The 20,802-nt window shown below is 42.8% G+C and overlaps 1 protein-coding gene across 6 annotated transcripts in view; it reads right to left on the bottom strand.

The window, feature by feature from the left end:
- ANO3 (anoctamin 3) overlaps window positions 1–20,802 on the bottom strand; it is a 291,826-nt gene that overhangs the window by 91,771 nt on the left and 179,253 nt on the right. For all 6 annotated transcript variants that reach the window (XM_053283690.1, XM_053283691.1, XM_053283692.1 and 3 more), the window contains 4 exons: window positions 9,019–9,150; window positions 4,371–4,477; window positions 2,999–3,054; window positions 249–370 (listed from right to left, as the gene is read on the bottom strand). In XM_053283690.1, the coding sequence (XP_053139665.1) occupies window positions 249–370; window positions 2,999–3,054; window positions 4,371–4,477; window positions 9,019–9,150 (417 nt within the window). The remainder of the gene's footprint in view (window positions 1–248; window positions 371–2,998; window positions 3,055–4,370; window positions 4,478–9,018; window positions 9,151–20,802) is intronic.

Below are 20,802 nucleotides of genomic sequence, written 5' to 3'. Positions count from 1 at the left end.
GTGAGGCTTAGAACTGAGAGACATCAAATCCTTGTTCAGCCACAAAGTTTACTGGCTGTTGTGAGGATAAAGGGGAGGTCCTCATAGGCCACCCTGAGGTCTTTCAAAGAATGGCAGCATACAAATCTAATATATAAACCTAAACAATTTTTTTTTTTTTTTTGGTAACTGAGCGCTCATTGGAACTTCAGTAACACTGCTTCACTTTTCAAGGAAATGAACCAATTTCTGTTACATTGTGTGGGTACCTGATCAAATCCAAAGGCTGGTATTTGTACCACATCCCCCACCGTGCCCAGCGTTCATATAACAGATGCCGATGATTCTGAGCTCCGTGAGTTTTGATTGGACGCCTGCTCTTGTGACTTCCCTGGAGCATGTAAAGAAATTTTGTAAAATAATGTGACAGTGTTTATGCAGTAAAACAAAACAGAAATTGTGTTTTAAAAAGAAGTCACTTGAATAAAAACAGGGCATTACTGTTTTTATGGTATTACGGATTTTATGGTAATGAACAGTTGACCTATGTATTATTAAACAATGCTAAAATGGAATGTTGAGCTTATTGTTAAACTAATGTGGTCATATACATCTCTCCAGGATGAAAACATTCTTTTGGAACCACAACAGAGAGATCCCTCCTGAAGTTCTTTGTCTTGACAGTATGGATCTGAAGCACTTTCCAGCTGGAAGACACTGTTAATTATTCATGTGAATTTATATAGCACATTTACTCTACAAAGTGCATTATAGTAATTATCTAATTCATCCTCACAAATATTTTTGCATTATAAGTAGAGGCTTAAGATGTGTAGAGGCAAGATGCCAGCAACTTGCCCAAGAATCTATGCAAGGAATGGGATCTGAATCAAGTGCTGCATTGCTAGGCACACTTCTTTGGGAGGCAGTCCAATTGAATGTGGCTAACTTGAATAATCATTGCTGAGATCAGGTTGTGTGTCTCCAGTTAGCAGAGTTCTCTCAATTCCTATGGCCATATTAGATCATATTATATTTCCTCCCAAACAAAATTGTTTTTAAGTACATATGCTCTTTGTATTTACATTTAACTTTGTTCGGTGGCCTGCATGAAGTGGAAGGCAATGCTGATGTTCCCAATCGACTGGTGCTGCTGCTCGTGTGGAAGACAGACATGGACGTCAGTGATGCAAGAGGGCGGGGAACTGGCTGCCTGAACTGGCTTTCCTTCTTTTATAAAGGATAGCCCCGGCAGCCAATAGCAGCTGGAGCAAGGGAGGAGCTTTCTCCCTCAACTCTGGTTGTAGAAGGGGGAAACCATGGTACCAGCATTCAGATATAACACAGGCACCACCAAACCAGAGTTGAAGACAGTGAAACCTAATGATAACCAAAGGTACAAATTGGGGTCCAGGGAGGAAAACAGCGGGTCCATTTTTTCACTAACCTCTGGTTGCCTACATTCAGACATACAGTTTACTAAACCAGAGGTGAAGGGAACCCTGGTTTTGTGTTATGTGCGGATGCAGCCATTGTGTAATTTGGTGAACCAAATGACAGCGCACCTCTACTCCACCTGCTATCACTTGTGTATGATATGTATCTGTTCTGAGAGACAAAAGGTTTGTGTGGGTATTGCAGACATAGCAATGCTCCACTGTGTTTATCTTCTGGCACAGAGAAGGGTGAGACATAAAGTAAATAAGGAAGTACATTTTTGGTCCAGCTTTCCAGGGTGACAGAGTGAACCTTTTAGCGCCATCAATAATTTCTTCAGATATAATTTTAAAAACCTGTTCACCAAAAGACCATAATTTGAAAAAGACATCTTGCATATGTTGTGTGTCTCATTTATGAGATTTACCGAATTACTGCTAATTCACCGAATTAAGCAATGCAAGTGTCAAAGGTCTGAGCTTTTTATTCCATACCACGATCAGTATGGAAGTTCATCATATTATAATTAGGACATGCTAGCCTGGTTTGCCGAAAACATTAATTGGACTTTTCAAGTGTTCCAGTCGAATACTAAAAAAAAAACCCTTGAGGGCTTTTCAAAGCATTTAATATGAACATTTGACAAGACCATTTCCTGTGTTCCCACTGCTCCTCTTCCTTGCCAGCCTTCCCATTTCCTCTAAGTCAAAAAAGCCTTACTTTAAGAAAGAGTGGAGGAATAGCAGGTGGTGGAGTGGCCCCACAAGGCCTCTCCATGGATGCAACTACAACATCTGGAGCCAAGGAGAACGATCGGGCAGCTTTCTCTTGTGTCAAAGGGAACCATCTGACATGTGTTATTACCTTCACCAGGCTCTTTCCTGGGAAAGGATGGTGAGAGTGGTAGGGAGGGCGGGGAAGCTGTGCAGGTGCAGCATGACCTCATTTTAAGACATGAAGGTGTTGGACTCCGACTTGAAATGGGGTCAGTGTGTCCAAGTGGCAGAAATTCACATTTCAGGCTCCCCACTTTTGAAGTGTTGCCCCATCCCTAATTATAATTCAAGAACATCTAAAGCCCTGTTGATGAATAAATGTCTCTTCATTGGTATTCAGTTACATATTTAGAGAAATGATCCACTTTACTGGCACAATCGCCTCATCTGACATCCATGTACCTCCACAAAATGCTGACCCTTGGCAAGAAGTGCCAGTAGAAATTACATTGATATCAGCATTGTGGGTGATATGGTTTCCAGTGGGTATGTCTGGGGTTCATCAAAATTCACATTCCTGTACACTGGTGCATGGGAGATCGAAGAGAAGGTTGTTTCAGTTCAATGGAGTCCTTTTGTGTATATTACTCTGAGCATTCTGTCAAACCAAACGGAAGCTCCCCCCACCATACTACACTGCACGCAGGGACTGCAACAATAATTCAGTAAAGTTAGCTGAGTATGTGGTGTATTTTCTAAACAGGGAAATATAAGTATTTGAGAGCATATTAAATTTCACATAAAGATAGGAGGTGAAAGAAAAAGAATGAAAACATCATACTTAAAGCACTGCTACTTAATACTACCTCGTGAGGTGGAAATGCAGCTTCATATGTTCCATTGCTGAGCAACCTGTTAATGCCTATGCAGAAAAGAAGATACCTATTAAATCATCTTAGAAATAATGCCAATTACTCTGCAAAAATATGAAAACAATCTGTCCTATGAATATCTAGGGATTTCTTTTTCTCAACATGCCTAAAAAAGAAACATATACTAGTAAATGGAACCATGGTAACAGAACTGTCCCCAGTTTGTGGAACTGAGAAATGCTCTTGTGAAGATAGTTGTCTTTGATCCTTAATTTTGAGAGGTCTGCCTGCCTATATACTTTGGAATGAGCACATTAATGTTTTCTGGCCCGTGTGGGAGCTGTCTCCGCTGGCCATTTCCATGACTGTGAGCAGCATTCTTTTATCTGGAGCTTTCAAATTCACATTAAACTGCAACAAGCAGTGAACTGATTCATGACTCATAATTTTTGACAGTAACTGTATCAGCAGATGATCAGATGTGAAGGAAATCCGCAAGTAGCTTTGAAGTGAACAGAGGAGCCTGCTGACTTGACCTGAAACACTGTTCGTGTTTTATATAATCATTTTTCATTGATTCATAGTTTCAATTAAGCAGAATTAGAAACAATTTTTTAAAAAAACTAACTATCACTGAGGATGAGCTTATGGCTCCAATTCTGTTTTGTTGCTGTTCTGTGGGTTGGCTCTGCTCTTCTGCTAGTCTTCTGGTCCATCTTGGAGATTTTCTAAAATTAATTTTGGAATTAGTGCCACAATTTTCAGTTAGTCTTTCTCCCTGCCCTACAGGTCACCACTATGCTCAAGCACATTTACATTTATTATATTCCTGCTTGTAATCTAATTGAAGCACTGTGCACGTATGCATTGCTTAGATTGCATAGCAAAAGGAATCCTGATGTCTTTGTGAGATTGTATCAAGATTCCCTTTTGCTTGGTGTGTTAAATAATGCACATATGCACTTGTGTGCATGGGTAACCTGTAAGGGCAAAAATAAGATGTGAACTGAAAACTGCAACAAACTGTGCCTGTGCATACTTTTGAACAAACTGTGGGGAGTGGGGGGAGGAATGAATGGATTGTGAATTGATTGGTGCTGCTCTGCGAATCCAGTCCAATCCAGAGAGAATTTCATAAGTATCCCTAACTAAAAGATCTAATTCCCCAAATAGATATTATATTAACCATGCATATTAAATTGACACATACTAGTTTTCTTGAAGAATCTAGGTGACAATTCCATGATGTTTTCTGTAGCTTAACAAATGTTTTAGTTATGTTATACACTGGATATTTGGAGTAACTGAACATGAGATGCTATCAACAACGGTTTTAACACTCAAAATATGTTTTATGCATTCCTACCCATTTTTGATTTTCCATCTTCATACTTCGTCCTCTGTAGCATATGGTGTACTATCCTACTTCTTGTGGAGTTGCTGAAGAAACTGTCTTTGTTGTTTATTGTAAAACTGTTAAAGAGATTGTTCTTGTTAATATTCAAAGCAGCTGTCAACAGCATGCAATATTTTTCACAATGACTGAAATTGTTTCACACTTTTAATATAAGATTTGACATGTTCAGAATATCTCTTCAACACACTTGATGACAGTGATTCAATAGTACATTTTCAGCTTTATATTGAAAATTGCTTCAGTCTTTGTAATGAGCACAGAACACAGAACCTCCAAGGAAGCATTACCTTAAAGCAAATAAACCAAATAGACCACTGAATTGTAGACACTGTACATAATATAAAGGAGCCACTATCTGGAATGAGTTTTCTGGAGCTGGAATGAGTTCCAGTTCTGGAATGAGTTTTCTGGAGCTAACACTTAGGAGTTCTACCATATATAAACATAAATGGCTTGTCTTAAAATTTAAATGTGCTATGTATTCTGTGTTGACTGTGTTACTGTAAATCCAAGATATTATTTTTAGGGATGGTCATGAACCTGTTTGGATGCCCTTTTACAGGCCTCTGAACATGTTCAAATGACTGGCAGTTCGAAGGCCGGGATATACCTTTAAGGGTGGGGAAGGGTGCTCTTACCCCTCCTGCCGTGTTTCCCGTGCCAGTGCTAAACTTGAAAAGGGTCCAGGGTGTGTTTGGCAGCATACCTCCCTGCCACCCTATTGCCTCATCAGACTAGAAGTGACGGGAAGTACCCAATGCACATGCGCATGTCACACTCACTCATGCACATGCCGGGCATGTGCGTGATGTGCACATGCATGCACCCAACATGTTCACAAACGTTGGGTACTTCTTGTTACTTCCAGTCCGACGAGGCAGCGGGGCAGCAGGGGGGTACGCTACTGCCCCGACGGACCCTTTTAAAGTGTAGTGCTGGCAGGGGAAACATGGCAGAAGGGGTAAGATCACCCTCCCATGCCCTTAAAGGTATATTCCCACCTTCAAGTCAGTTCCATGCACATCCCTAATTATTTTATTTTCTAATTAGTAGCCTGTGATATTTTGTCATGATGGCATGAGGATGTTGTAAGATGATAATTTGTAAGTGACAAAAATGTTTCCCATGAAATGATATATGTTCATGTATCAGAGAAACAGGATTGGTTCCCTCTGCCTGTGACATATAAACATGAAGGGAAACAAGTATTGCCATCACTGGATGTGTGAAGCAACTCATTATCTTACTATCACCATTTCACAATAAGACATCTAAGGCCTATTTATTTTTAGATAGGACTGCTCGGTATTTGGATACTAAACATTAGAGAAGATTTTCCATACCCCATAGCATTTAAACCACTACGTTTAATAATGCTAACAACTTCTTGGAGACTTAAGGCTGCATAAAAAACCGCTTTAAGAGCAAGCTAGAACATTCTCACTTTAAGACAATCCTTTAGTAGTTGCATTATCTATGATAGCTGTCATACCCTCTCCCTGCAAATGTAATGGATGCAACATTCAGCCATCTGATCAGAGTACCTGTTAGGTTATTTCTACAGCCAAGCTACTAAGCCTACACAATTAAGCTGCTAAGAGAGCCCTAGCTGCCACTGTTCTATGCCTTATCTCCCCTCTATTTCACACTGTAGTGATAGTCAGGCCTGAGGGAGGACTAAATCCACAATTAGAGTAACTGTTTGGAGGGTGTGCTTCTCCAAATAAGGAAGAAAGCCCGGGAGAATCAAATCCCTGTAGCCCAATCCAGAGGGGGGCGCAGGGTTTACTGGACAACAGCCTATAGAGAAATAGGGAAGGGGTGTGTGCTAGAGTTCAGTTCTTCCCTGGAGGCCTCTTAATCAGCAGCTACTGTGGAGAAAGATGAAACTAACAGCCTTGGGCTGGGTATCAACTGGAAGTTCCTTACCTGGAAGTAAGAAGGAAGGATAGGGACCAGTTTAGCTAGACACGTCAGGGAATTTGTTTTTGTTTAAGTGCTTGGATCTGATTGCATGGTTCTTGTAGTTCCTGGGGAAGGGCTTTACTTGAATGGAAGCAGTGATTGTTGATGCCTCTATAGTTTTCATTATCCAGTTATTAATAAATCCTTGTTGTTGTTAGAGAGTATCACTCTTTATTGGATCATTCCCTAATCACATGCTCTGGAAGGCCTAAGACTGCTTAAGCCTTTCTTGTAGGGAGGGGTTTTCCACTTTAATCTCCCTGAATATTCCCCTTGGAAGAGTGAATCTGCTTATATAAAAAGTGGAGCGTGGCAGCCTACCTTGGACTCCTCACAGCTAGAGGAGGGATTTTGTACCCCCACCCCTTTGCTCGTTACACATAGTTTTTATATAAACACAGTGGCTGAGATCCTCATTAATAGTGAAGAGGTGCAGCATGCAAAGCACATCCACAGCATTTAGTAATACAGAGTTGCACTGCACTCTTGGGAGAGGTGATTTTTGCTGAGCCCCCTCCCCTTGCAGGGATCACAGAAGTGCTCCCTGCAACCCAGAAACAGTTCCCCAGGGACCTACTTCTCACAGGGACTTTTTCAGTGAGGAAAAGAGACTGGTGGAAATTGCTACCCGACGTGCACAGCATGACAGCATGACTAAATGCTGAAAACCTTTGCACTCTGTGCCTCCACACCATTAATGAGGATGTCAGTCAATGCATCTTTTCCCATTCTGCTTCACACTGACTACCACTCACTGTGGGGTGAGGAAATACACAGCACAATGATATCCTTCACATGAGTTTATCTACATGGTTAATGAGGAAGATGATGGCAAAGTGACAAAGTAAGAGCAGTTCCTTGTTTCTCATTCTGTGTGGTTAAGCCCTGAGGCTGTTAAGATGCCATATTGTCAGTGTTACCTTTTCCAACCCATCATTTTCTAAGAATACTTCCAATGTGGCTCAGAATTAAGCTCAATGTTTTTCCGAAGGAGGCCACATAGTGAAATCCAGTTTATATTACTTTAATTGTGTGGTTTGCAGTTCCCTCTAATTAAAGTAATATTTGATGAGTAGACCCTTATATGTCAGGTGACCTCCAAAGTTCAAGGATCTTTGAGATTCCCATTTCAATTGCTACTTTAATTGTGGAGTTTTAAAAGGCTGAATCATTTAAACTACACAACCTTCAGAAATTCAAGTAATGATTGAATTGATTCTGAGACAATGGTAAAACTGGGATTAAAATCTAACATTATATGTATATTAAGCCATATAGTTACTATTATTCTGGTTAATAATTGACTAGGTACTCTGTTGAAGTTCAGTTGAACAGGGCTGCATTATTTGGATTGCCATATTTGGTTATACAATTCATAAAGATGAAAATTAAAGTTTCATTCAAGAACATGCAATATGTAATTCAATTTTATATTTAAAAAACAGAGGCTGACATCCTGACTAATGAAGCACTGGTGCAACAGAAGAAGCACCATTGGTTCTGAAAATTTCCACTAACTCAGCTCTAGGGATGTGCACGGAACTGCGGAGCTGCGGTCCGGCACAGATGTGGGGGGGCCTTTAAGGGCGGGGAAGGGTGTACTTACCCCCCCGCCGCCATGTTTCCCCTGCCGGCACATTCGTTTGGAAAAGCTTTTGGGGCGGCAGGATACCTCCCTGCCGCCCCTTCCCCCAGTCGTCGGCAAAAAGCTTCAAAAAGCCTTTTGCGTGTGTTCATGTCACGCGCACACGTCATGTCTCTGCAGCGCACGCGCGCACATGACACAGAGACGTGATGTGCGCGTGCGATGTGCACATGCACAAAAGGCTTTTTGAAGCCTTTTGCCGACGACTGGGGGAAGGGGCGGCAGGGAGGTATCCTGCCGCCCCAAAAGCTTTTCCAAACGAATGTGCCGGCAGGGGAAACGCGGCGGGGGGGGTAACAACACCCTCCCCCGCCCTTAAAGAACCCCCAACACCTATGCTGGACCGCCAAACCGCCCTCATGTCCGGACCGGTCCGGAGGCCTTCAGAATGGCATCTGGACCAGTCCAGGCTCATCCCTACTCAGCTCTACTGGGTGCAGATTTTGACAGCCTCCTCTTCCCAGGAAGTGTTCTGTGCCACCTCAAAATATGTCCCTGAGAGTCATGCAGCCCTCAGGGACATATCTGCAGATGATGAAGAGGGCTTCTGGGGAATGGAGGTCACTGAAATTCCCACACACGCACACTAGCAGCAGTACAATGTTAGTATGGAACTCTTCAGAAGCATTGGTGCTACACCGGTGAATCTTCAGTTGCATTGGTACTTTGTTAGGATGTTAGTCACTATTCATAATCTTAGCCTCTAGGATTTTATAATAGTTCAGGTACATAAATCAATATTACTCCTGGAAAATAAAAAATATCTAGTGACCCAAACCGACTTCTGACCCCTGTGTTGCTGAAGGACTTTCACTGGAAGATTTATTATCTGTAGATGGCACCTCTAGAAGACAGCACTTTTAGACCATAGCGCCATTCAGTTTTGACATCAACTCTCTGTTGATGATTGTTGTAATGCCACCTGCTGAGAAAGAATGAAATATTCATGTGGGTGTCTTATGAATCTCTTTTAGGTCCACCACTTACTGATGTATGCGTGCTCGACTGAAGGGTGCTGTGTAGCAATCTGTTTCTTCCAGGTCAGGAAGTGCTTCTTTGTCAAGTTTCATTGGATTTCTTGGCAGCCAGCTTTTCAGTTCCCTCATATTCCGCTGCAAACTGGAAACATTGCATTTAAAAATTATTTCATTCTCTTACATGCATTTTGCCTGTATCTTTTAGTACATGCTAGACAGTGAGGCAATTAATACTGGAAGGATTGCCTAGCCTATAAAATAATAAGGAACACTCATGTTCTCTAAATTTCATTCTGGATGAAAGGGTGAGAAAAATTACCATCACAAACAATTGGGATAAAACCATTGTCACTTCCAACAAGATTCAGGTTTTTTTTAAAAGAAAAAAGAACAGAGGGAAATAGCCAGGAGGTATGGATTCTTGAGCTTCCTTCCCATGACTCATGGGTTGCTGTTCAGTCTGAGGCAAAGTATCAGTGAAGCCTAAACAATGTAATCACTGATTTCCCAACACTATCAGCCATTTGTTTTAATTGAAATATTCCATGTCAGCCTCCATGAGTTAGCACTTGCTGGGGCAATTCAGTACTGGGATGACAGAAAATGAAATGCAGATTCCTATTCAACAGAAGGAACCTTATCTGCATATTTTGTAACTTTGCTTGGTTTCTTAATAGTATATTTTGTTCTACTTTTACAGTCAAGCACCAGTGTTTAATATAACTTTCTCCTACAGTGACAGAAAAACAGCTAGGTGACTTTTCTATTAGTACACTAACATGTTGTTAACCTAAATTCACAACTGCTGTCTAAAACAGCATTAGATGCTACAAGTAAAAAGATTATATGGTAGCCAAACAAATTTTTGAGCTAAAGATCTGATCTGAACCAGAAAATTAGATTAGAGCTTCCAAGAAAGACAGAGATTATACTTCAATGAGTTCTGTTAAAGAAATATAGACATCTACTGGTATGCTAAAAAGAACTTACATGTGTTTGTGTGGACTTAAATAATTGTAAAATGAATGAATGGATGGATTAAAACATTAAATTGAAGATTTAAAAAGCAAAAGCACTCATAGTTCAGTGTTCCACAACTCAATACATGGATAGAACGATACAAATCTTATTTTACAATACATACAATTCATTATAGCAGTTTCTCATGTGCTAAATGAAGTGTCCATTAGTTTTTAGCATTCTTTTATACTCTTCCTCAAAGGTAAGATGGTAGTCTATATTTGGAATATTGTGTACAGTCCTGGTTTCCCCAGAAGATATCATAAGACAATCAGAGTGAGGGGATTTTACCAACTCTTGATGGAGTTGCATTTCCCCTAAACAAAACAGGTGTGTAGTTTTGTGGTACAGTTGAACTGGGCTTTGCTTCTGGAGGCCCAATTGGAGGGCCTGGACAGGGCTGCTTTTGCACAGCTTTGGTTTATATGCCAGCTGAACTTTATCTTGATCAGGCACATCAGTTATCCTTGCCTTTGTTACATTTTGTCGGGATTAGGGGTGTGCACAGAACTGGCTGGTCCAGTTCAGTTCAAATCTGACCATGACCCGAACCTGGCCAATTTGGTCCAGAATCCCCTCAAACACGCCCCCCCCCCACAATTGGTTCAGTCCAGAGGAGTTTGCAAACTTTTTAAAAAATATATTTTTTAAACTTACCCCCTATGTGTAATCTCTGAGACAGTGGAGGGATCCAAATACACTAAACTTGCTTAAATTGATACTGAAGCCAAACTACTCCCCAAACCAAGCTAATTTCCCCACTCTAAGCCAAAAGCATAGTTGAGGTTTCTAGACAGTACCTTGGGGCAGTTCTGGTAACACCACTGAGAGCATATCTCAAGAGATAAACTGACTGCCAATTTGTTTCTGCGTTCAATTCAAGGTTACTGGTGTAGTTTTGGCCCTTCTTCCAAATGTTTTTGTCTGCCTAACAAAAGTGTTGGATGGGGAGTGCTGTTCCACATGCCATTGCTTAAAGAGGCTATTGGCATGGACTTTTCGGTTGTTGCCCCCAGACTCCTCAACTCCCAAGGGTTGCTGCCTGCTTGATGAGCTCATCTGAGGGGGCTCTGCTCCGGGTGCCAACAATGAGGGAGGCTCAGCTGTTGTGCATGTGGGACAGGGCCTTCTCTGTTGCTGCCCCCAGATTTTTGAATGCTCTCCCAGTGGCCATTCGCTCCTCTGACTCCATCAAGGGATTGCAGCTCCTTCAGTATGAGGAAAAGATAAAGTTGGGGGCTTTTAGTTAAGAAAAACATATGATTAAGGAGAAATATAAGATATTATGTTATATATTATTATGTTATATATTATATAATATTATGCATAATATTATGCATGGTTTGGGGAAAGTGGATAGCAGGAACCTTTTCTTCTTCCCAGTATCAGAACTTAGGATAATGCAGATAAATTTGGCATTAGATTCAGGATAGACAAGGGACAGTGCTTCTTCACACAATGCATAATTAATTTATGGAACACACTGTCAAAATATGTGGTAATGGTTGCTGACTTAATTAAATGAGGACAGATCTATCAGCAGTATTAGCATTGGCATAACAAGTAGGTGAAATCTCCATCTTCAGAGGCAATAGGCCATAAAATACCAGTTGATGGAGGCAACAGTAGAAGAGTACTATTTACATTACACCCTGGATGTGGGCTTCCTTGAGACATTTGGCTGGTTGTGCATGGAACTTGCTGGTCTGGATTGGACCAAACTGTACCCGAACCAGATCAGGCCAGTTCAGTCCGGCATCCCCTTGAACCTCCCTGGGGAGGGGGTGTGGGGAGGGGGTAGCAAGTGGTTTTTTAAAAAAGTCTTTTCCCCCACTTTTCTATTCAGCCTGAGTTGTTCGAGGTGCCTGGGGGGGGGGTCCATGGAGGTTCCCCCTTCCCCCACTGGCCTCCCTTAGTTTGGCCACTCTTCGGCTGCTCGTCAGCCTTCACCCCTCAGCACGGTGGCCATTTTGGAGGCTGCCAAGCCTGTGCAATGGGCCTCTGCATGGCCTGGGAATGACCCAGGCCACACAGAGGCCCATTGCACAGGTGCAGAGGCCTCCAAAATGGCCACCACTCCGAGTGGGGAAGGCTGTCAAGTGATGAACTGTGGCTGATGAGCTGAATTATGGCTTAAGGGAGGCTGGTGAGGGTAGGGGGACCTCCATGGACCTCACTGCTGCCTCAAATAACTCCCCCAGAAGGGGTAAGTGAGAAAAAACAAAACAAACAAACAAAAATCCTTGTGAACCCCGGCGGGGGGGGGGAGTCAGTCTGGGGTCAGACCAAACAGGGGGTTGTTTGGTTCAATCCCAAACAGTACATTTGATGTCAAACCTGTTTGTAGTAATGTAACCATTACTACTAAGAATATCTGTGAGGATAAGAGGCCTAAATTGAAAGTCGATCTTCCTTCCTGATGAGGAAGAAGGGAGATTAAGGGTGGATTCCTGCTCTCTATGCCACAACCTTCAAACAAGATTGGACCTATTAAAGATTGGTGCTCTGTAAGTCATGAGATATTCATGTCAGGGAAACACAAATATAGTTCATCAAAGGAGGGGTAGATGCAGACATCCAGTCTGAGAGTGGTGTATGCACTCACCTCTTGTGTGGGGGCTCTAAATCCAACAGGGGATGTATATGTGAAGTCAAATTGCAAACATACAAATTGCCTTTGTTATGTTGGTATTTATATCTTTGATATTGCTGTTACCTTAGTCCAGTGGCTTTTAATATCATGATTTATTTAATCTGCTAGTTGATATAGAGTGTGACAAATAAACACATAATACTGGATTGCAGTAATGGGCTGTTAGTCTTAATAAATGCATTCATAATTAAGGAGACCTGTACTCAAATAACGGAGTACATCATGAAGACACTGAACTAGGTAGCATTCCCATTAAATATAAAATGAATTCTATTCATCACATAAATTAAACATTGGGGCCTGAAAGCGATCTTATTTATATTGAGATAAAATGCAGTCCCTATTAAAGTCAGTGCCTCTTGATTTTTATAGATTAGATTATACCCACACATATATTATTTCTCATTATACATTTCCCTTAACCATGACTACTTATGGACTTTTTTCATGCAATTTTATAAGCTTGAAGAATGAATGCATTCAGTTTAGCCAGAAGGCCATAACAATCATTTCTACAAAAATAAGGCCCCTTCTGACATAACGCCAAACCAGAGGGGAACTCACAGCAGGTTCCCTTCCCGTGTTGTCTGAATTATTGGAACTGTGGTTCCTGGACTCAATCACAGTTCCAATTTTGCCCCCAAACCTAGGAATAAACCCTCAGTTTGTAGTGAGTTTCACTCACCCATCCGAGGGTCTGTTCCTTCCTCCATTACATCTGGATTGGGATTAAACTCCCAACCAGAGTTAAGAGAGGAAGCTCCTCCCATGGGCTCCCATGCTATTGGCTAGTGCAGGCTCTCCTTCCACGGTCGGAGGAAGCCTGTGCAGCCAGTCCCACCCCCATTGCCGGCTCCCAGACAGGGACTGTGATAGTCTGGGAGCACATGTGTATGTGTGTGCGGAGGCAAACTGTGAGTCTGTTGGATCTGTAGTTTGCCATTATTTGTGAAGGGGCCCTATAAAAAAGATTAAAATACATAATAAAGAAATGTATGTAGTCTTGAAGATATACATGGCTAAAAGAATCAAAATTTGTAAATGGTCACCATAACAACAGACTTCATTAGGTTTCAGGGTGGGTTGTGTTTTGTTTTTGGGTTGTTGTTTTTTTGCAACTTTATAAAGGATGCAAATGTCCATTAATCACTTTACTATGTTGTTTTGCCTCATTGCCTCTGCAATCTTAATAATATAACACTATTGTTTTCTCCCAATTTTTTAAAACTTCTTACTCTGTTTTATTGTCCTAATATGTGAGCTGCCCTGGGGAAGGAGGAACAGTACACAAATATGCCAGATAAATACATACATACATAATAAAATGAATCTGACATGATTTAAGTAATAAGAATATTAGAAACCTTCAGCAGGAAACAGCAATTGCTGCCTCACATGAAGAGATCAGAAATGTAAAGACCATAAAAACAAGTTCTCCACAAATAAAGATGCAATGAGCTTGTGGTGAAGTCTGAAGTCACAGTAGGGTTGCCAATCTTCCAGGACTGACCTGGGGTCTCCAGGAATCTGCAACATTCTTCAGGTGACTATTGAAAACAGTCCTGAAGATTTTAATGGTGTGGTATTGAACCAGTTTGTACAATTGTCTGGCAGCATCCATGTTAACACTGGGGATGCACTGAAAGCACACTCACACTGGATGTTTCGAATCCTTCCCCAGCCACATGGTGACATGCTCAGAACCACCACCACCCCTTGCCCAGTGTTGGTCTCCAGAGACAAATGCTGTACTCAATATGAGATCCTGACCATGAGTTCAGCATATGCCTCTACAATCAAATACTGTAACTGTGTATACAGGCAGGAGGGGGTTGCTTATGAGTGTGTCATAGTGGGGCAGGGATTCAGAGCACACTCACTCTCAGGGATGCTGTGCTCACATATAGCAGCATTCTTGATTTTATAACATCTGAAGATGGCTAGTAAAGATGACTGCATAATATAAACATGAACCTGGGCACATACCCGCTCAAAAGACAGGTTGCTCACCTGTAACTGATGATCTGGTAGTGATCCGTTGATATCCATTAGAGTGGGTTCTGCGCCTGCGTGGAAGTCTCTCGGTATCGAGTTCCACAGCTCCAGCGCCTGCGTCCCGCCCCACGTGACCACGTGGCTATTTAAGGCGGGAGGAACACAGGCACCCTCAGTTCCTTGGAGACCGCGAAGCAGTCAATTAAGCAGTAAGTTTTACTATTATAGGCAGGCACTACTGCGGAGGGGAGGTTCGGGCAGGTCTAATGGATATCAACAGATCACTACCAGATCATCAGTTACAGGTGAGCAACCTGTCTATCTGGTTCGTGATCCGTTGATACCATTAGAGTGGGTGACTAATTAGCTCCGTAAGGAGGCGGGAGCAGTAGTGTCACTGCAACACTCTTTTAAGGACAGACCTCCCAAAATTCGCCTCCGCAGCAGACCTCAAGTCGATGGCATAATGTTTTATAAAGGGTTGTTCTGAGGACCAGGTGGCAGCCTTGCAAATGTCCTGAAAGGAGATGCCAGCTAGGTTAGCAGCCGAAGCGCCAAATGCCCTTATGGAATGTGCCTTGATGGTCTTAGGAGGTTGCACGTTCTGTAGCGAGTAGGCGAGGTGGATCATTTCTACCAACCAGTGTGATAGACGTTGCCTAGACAACACGTGTCCCTTGTGCACTCCCTTATAGGAGATGAAGAGCCTCTTGGACAGCCGGAAAACCTTAGTCCTGGATAGGTAGTAAAGCAGTGCTCTGCAAACGTCCAAAGTGTGCAGAGCTTTTTCCAGTGGTGTGGTTGGAGACTTGAAGAAAGTGGGCAGCACCACATCCTGGTTGATGTGGAAGTCTGACACAATCTTCGGTAGAATGGAGATGTCGGGCCGTAGGAGTACCTTGTCCTGGTAAAATCGAGCGTAGGGGATATCCATCCAGAGAGCTGTAAGTTCACTCACTCTTCGTGCTGTGGTAATTGCCACTAGGAAAGCCGTCTTTAAGGACACCAATTTCATTGAGGAAGAATGCATTGGTTCAAAGGGGGGCTCAGTAAGAGCGGAGAGAACCAGGGAGATGCTCCATTGCTCTAGTGGTTTCCGCACAGGGGGGTATAAGTTGGTTAGTCCCCTCAAGAAACTTTTGCAGGAGGGATGGGAGAATACCATTTTTCCATCCCATCCTGGATGCCTGGATGACAAGGCTGCGAGGTGAAATTTGATAGATACATTAGAGAGTTTTGCCCTCTTTAAGGATGTCATATAGAGAAGGAGTTCTCGGATCGTAGCCTCTTTTGGGCGAAAGTCATGACGGGAAGCGTAGAAGGTGAATCTCGACCCACTTTTCCGTCGAAAGGTAATCCCTCAATCTTGTCCTTCATATCTTGTTGAAGGGAGGTTGAGCGAAGCCATGCATGACGTCTCAATGTAATAGCTGTAGTAGGAGACCTTGATTCTGACTCAGCTAGATGTTTAGCTGTACTCAGCTGTTGGCAGGTTAAGTCTGCTGCCTTTTGTAATGTCTTGTGAAATTTTAGTTTCAGTTCCTCTGGGGACATGGTATCCCATTTTTGCTCCAGATCTTCCCAGATACAATAAGCGTATTTGGCCATACAGGCGGAATAATTTGCCACTTTAACAGTGAGGCAGGATGTAGAATATAACTTCCTGCCCAGCACATCCAATTTTCTCCCTTCCCTGTCTCCCGGGGTGGTATGCCGCCTACCGGTTTTTGATGTGGAAGCACAATCAATCACTAGAGAGTCAGGGACAGGGTGTTTGAACAAATACATGTTATCTTGTTCTTGAATGCGGTAAAGTCCCTCCAGATGTTTTGACGTAGGCGTAGATGTGTGAGGAACTTGCCAGGCGCACTGCGCTGCATTGGATATTATGGGCAGAAGTGGCAGGGCGACTGGCTGAGAGGATTGAGATTGACGCATGAAATTATATACTGGGTCATCTATTGTCTTTAGCTGAGACGAGAGATCCAGACCCAATGCTGAAGCCATTTGTTTCACATGCGCGTGATAAGCTTTGAGTTCTTCGGTCGGCGAAACGTGCGCTGGTGTGGCCACATCTGGGGAAGGGTCAGGATCCAGAGTTTCAGTGTCCGATTTGAAATCGGAGGAGCCATGATGACTGTCCCGGGATCCCCCGTCAGAATGAGTCGGTGTTTCCGGTGGGCCCCCCGGGGATGTAGGGTGAGGAGAAGGAGGTGTGGAAACGACGTTAGTCTGAAAAGCGCAATCAGTGGTCTGTTGTGCTTTGGTCTGAGAGCCCCTATGCACAATAATCATGTATGGTGTTTGAGTTGAAGTAGTACGAAACTTTTTCTGTGGTCCAGTGGGGGTGTCCCCCGCGGCTAAGGGGCGGCCCGGGTCTTGAGCAGCAGCTAACAGTGGCCGATGTAACCCTCGGTCATGTGCGGGTTCGGACCTCCAAGCTGTATCCTCCTCGTAATCATAGGCAAACCCAGGCGAGACTGCACCCGGAAGAGCAGTTTCTGCCGACGGCGAAGCAGTATGTGAAAATCCGCAAGTATGCCAAGGAGTGGTCGTAGCAAGCCATGAGGATGTCAATAGTCCAGGGACTGGTGTTACAGGGGCCGTTAAGCCATCATCTGACTGAGGAAAACCTTGGAAGGTCAACGGTGTGGCCGACATGGAGTCCAGTATCTTTAAGAGTGGATCCAGCGGCGCAGGTTCCCCTTCGGAATCTTCGTCCTCTCCTACGGAGAAGGTTAACGGGACCCGGAATCTCGGTGTAACTGTGGTCATGTTAGCAGGAGTATTCAAAGCAGAGTGCTGATTACTTTCCCTCGATGTCGGTGGGGAACGGATCGGAGACAAAGCCGGGGCTAAGTCTCTAGCCGCCAGGATGATCGGTAGTTGTGAAGATGTCTGTTCTTTTTCCCTCGACATCGATGGCGCGCTCGGTGTCGACAACGCGATGTTTCTTGGTGCCGAGGTCAATGCTGTTGTTTCTATCGATCTCGAAGCTTCGGTTGGCACTGGCGTCGATATTGACGAAGTAGGAGCGGTCGGTATCGACGAAGCAGGAGCGGTCGGGATCGAGGAAGCCGATACTCCTTGCGTCGAAGTCGAAGTTGAAGTCTGTTTTGGTTTCGTGGAAGTGTGTTGCTTCGATGCCGATTTTCTCGATATCGAAGGAGTCTCCAACTCCTGAGCTGAGCCCGGTGATGGCGTCGAGTCAGAGGACGGCAACTTTTTCACGCGTTTTTCCGTGGACGCCATTTTGTCACCCGGCCTCTTCGAGGACTTTGGGGTTTTGTGGGCAGACGGTGAGGTTTTAGACTGGGCCGAACCCAGGGCCCTCAAGCCGTGCAGAGACTTCACGGATGTCGATGGAACGGACAACGCATCATCGTACAACACTGCTCGTAAGCGTAGTTCTCTATTCCTTCTGGTTTGCTTAGAGAACGATTGGCAAACCTTACAGGTAGAAGTGAGATGGGCCTCGCCCAAACAGAGTAGGCATAGATTATGGCCATCTTGGGAGGGCAGTTTAGCATTACACTTCGTGCAGCGCTTAAAAGTCTTACTGCCCTTAGGGGTTTGCATTGTACTCACTCCTGTAGCCACTCCGCGATCAGTAGCCGTTGTATCCATCCTTTCTGTCGTCGTGTTGGTAACGCACACACTAGAAGGTCCGTAAACAGTCCGGGTCAAGCCAGCCAAACAGATTAAGGGGTAAAGTCCGTAGAATAGTCCAAAAGGTAGTCCGTAGTCAAGCCAGTAGATGTAATATTAAATTCTTTTGAAGGAACTAAGATAAGGAACCGCAGAAATCACAAGTGATCCCTCCGGCGGTCGAAAAGGAACTAAGGGTGCCTGCATTCCTCCCGCCTTAAATAGCCACGTGGTCACGTGGGGCGGGATGCAGGCATTAACAGGAGCTGTGGAACTCGATACCGAGAGACTTCCGTGCAGGCGCAGAACCCACTCTAATGGTATCAACGGATCACGAACCAGATCGTAGGGTACAGACAGACTACTGAACACATGCTGAACAAAATGTGTAAAAAGTCTCTATGTTTGAACAGATCTATGTGTGCATACAGTACACAGATTGTAAATGCATTGAACATAGCATAGCATATGAATAGGGCTTAGGTCACGGCCCATATTTTCAGGTACCATTTAGTTTTGCACATGGAGTTTAACTTATGACAAGAGCTTTGTTCAGTAAACAAGGGAAGTTCACTTTGACTGAAAATTAAAGTATTAAAATAAATCAATAAACCCTTGAATAAATAAATAAATAATGTCATCACAAGCACCCATTCCCACCCAAGTTTCCACAATTATGCTTTGACTTATAATGCATTTTTATCTTCCCATTTTGATACTTCCTCCCCATCGTCCAATCCTGTAAAGTAAAGCTATTTTAAATGAAATACAGTAATAATACTATTTGTATAAATAAATATAGTTCTTCCTGTAATAATGAAGTTAATACTTTAAAAATTACATGCAAACACGAATACAAATGGACACAACATGGGGAAATGACTGCAGAATGCAAATGGATGAAAAATATTTCCATTTCAGTTATAGAAATCTTTGTTTCTATTGGTCACATGGGAACAATTTATCTTATCAGGTATAAAGAAGTTATTGACAAAACAGCTGCCCTTAAGCCATTTGTGCATTTGAATTTTAAAGTTATGGCTGCAATTATTGCAAATGTGGCCTTGTCAGAAAATATGGGGAAACAGCACACACTCTTCTTATTTATTTATTTAGCAAGTTTTTATACCACCATATGCAAGTCCCTGGGCTTGCATATCGAAAAACATAACATTTAAAATATTAACACAATTTAAACAGTTTAAAATACAGATAAAAATTCTAAAACTTTAAACTTTAAAACTATAAACTAAAAGCATGACAAACAGGTATTTTTTTCAGGTCCTTCTTTAAAACATCCAGAGAAGGGGAGACTCTAATTTCATTATGAAACAGTTTCCAACATTCCAGGGCAACCCTAGAAAGGGTCCGGTTTTGAGTCACCACCCATTGAGCTGGTGGCAACTGCAACCAGACCTCCCTGTTCAGGGCTTTATTTTACCTAGAAACATATTGGCAGCCAATAATGAGTATAAAATGATTTCTTTTTGTATAAATGGGTATAATATGATCTCTTTGTGTAACCCCAAAGACCAACCTAGCTGCTGCATGCTGTACCAACTGCATTTTCTGGACTATGTACAAAAGCAGCCCAACACAGAGTGAACTGCAGAAGTCAAGTCTGGATGTTTCTAGCATATGCAACACTGTTTTAAGGTTGTTTATCTCCAGAAATGGATGTAGCTGCAGTGGCATATCAGCCAAAGCTAACAGAAAGTTCTTCTGGCCACTGCCTCAACCTGAGAGTCCAGGGAGAAGTCTGGGTCCAGAATTACTCCCAGACTACATACCTGCTCTTTCTGGTACTCAAAATTACCTTGGGAACATCCAGTGTAACTTGGAAGGGCTTTGGCCTACATACTGGGTTCCAGACCCAACGTTCAGAGGTCTTCTCTCTGAAGACCTTGTTGCAGGATTCAGTTGTCATTCTCGTAACACATCTGAACAGAATTGCAAATATGGGCATAATCTGTCAGAGTACATCTTTACTTTTAAAATGTAAGGCAAGAGATGGCTCTCAGTTATTGCCATTTAAAAGAAGCAGTTATGAGATTTGTTTCTCTGCAATATAAACAGTTGCTTGAAGTAAGAATAAAGACTGCAAGCATGTATGATCCACTACCAACTCCTAAATGTCAGAAGAATCTAATTGCCCTCTGCAGGGATTATGTCTGGATTATGTCCACAGTCCCAAGGCTGCTGGTTCACATGCACAACATCCAGTAACAACTTGCATGTATGAATGAGCCATCAAATATCACAGAAACAACTTTCATATAATCAAATCGCTGCAAAACACTGTGCTCGCAGTAGAGTCACACATTCAGCTGCAAGTAATCATGTGTTGAACTGTTAATTGATGGAGACTCAAATGAGGTATGTGTATGTGTGAACAGGCCATCAGAAATACACACATGAAATACAATTTCATGTAACAGAGCAGGGCTGTAAATACTTGCTAAATCCAAGACTAACAAT

Source organism: Hemicordylus capensis, chromosome 1 (assembly GCF_027244095.1).
Source record: "Hemicordylus capensis ecotype Gifberg chromosome 1, rHemCap1.1.pri, whole genome shotgun sequence".
NCBI classification, from domain to species: Eukaryota; Metazoa; Chordata; class Lepidosauria; order Squamata; family Cordylidae; genus Hemicordylus; species Hemicordylus capensis.
The sequence above is the reverse complement of the archived record's forward strand: the minus strand, read 5'-3'. Positions and strand labels throughout refer to the sequence as shown.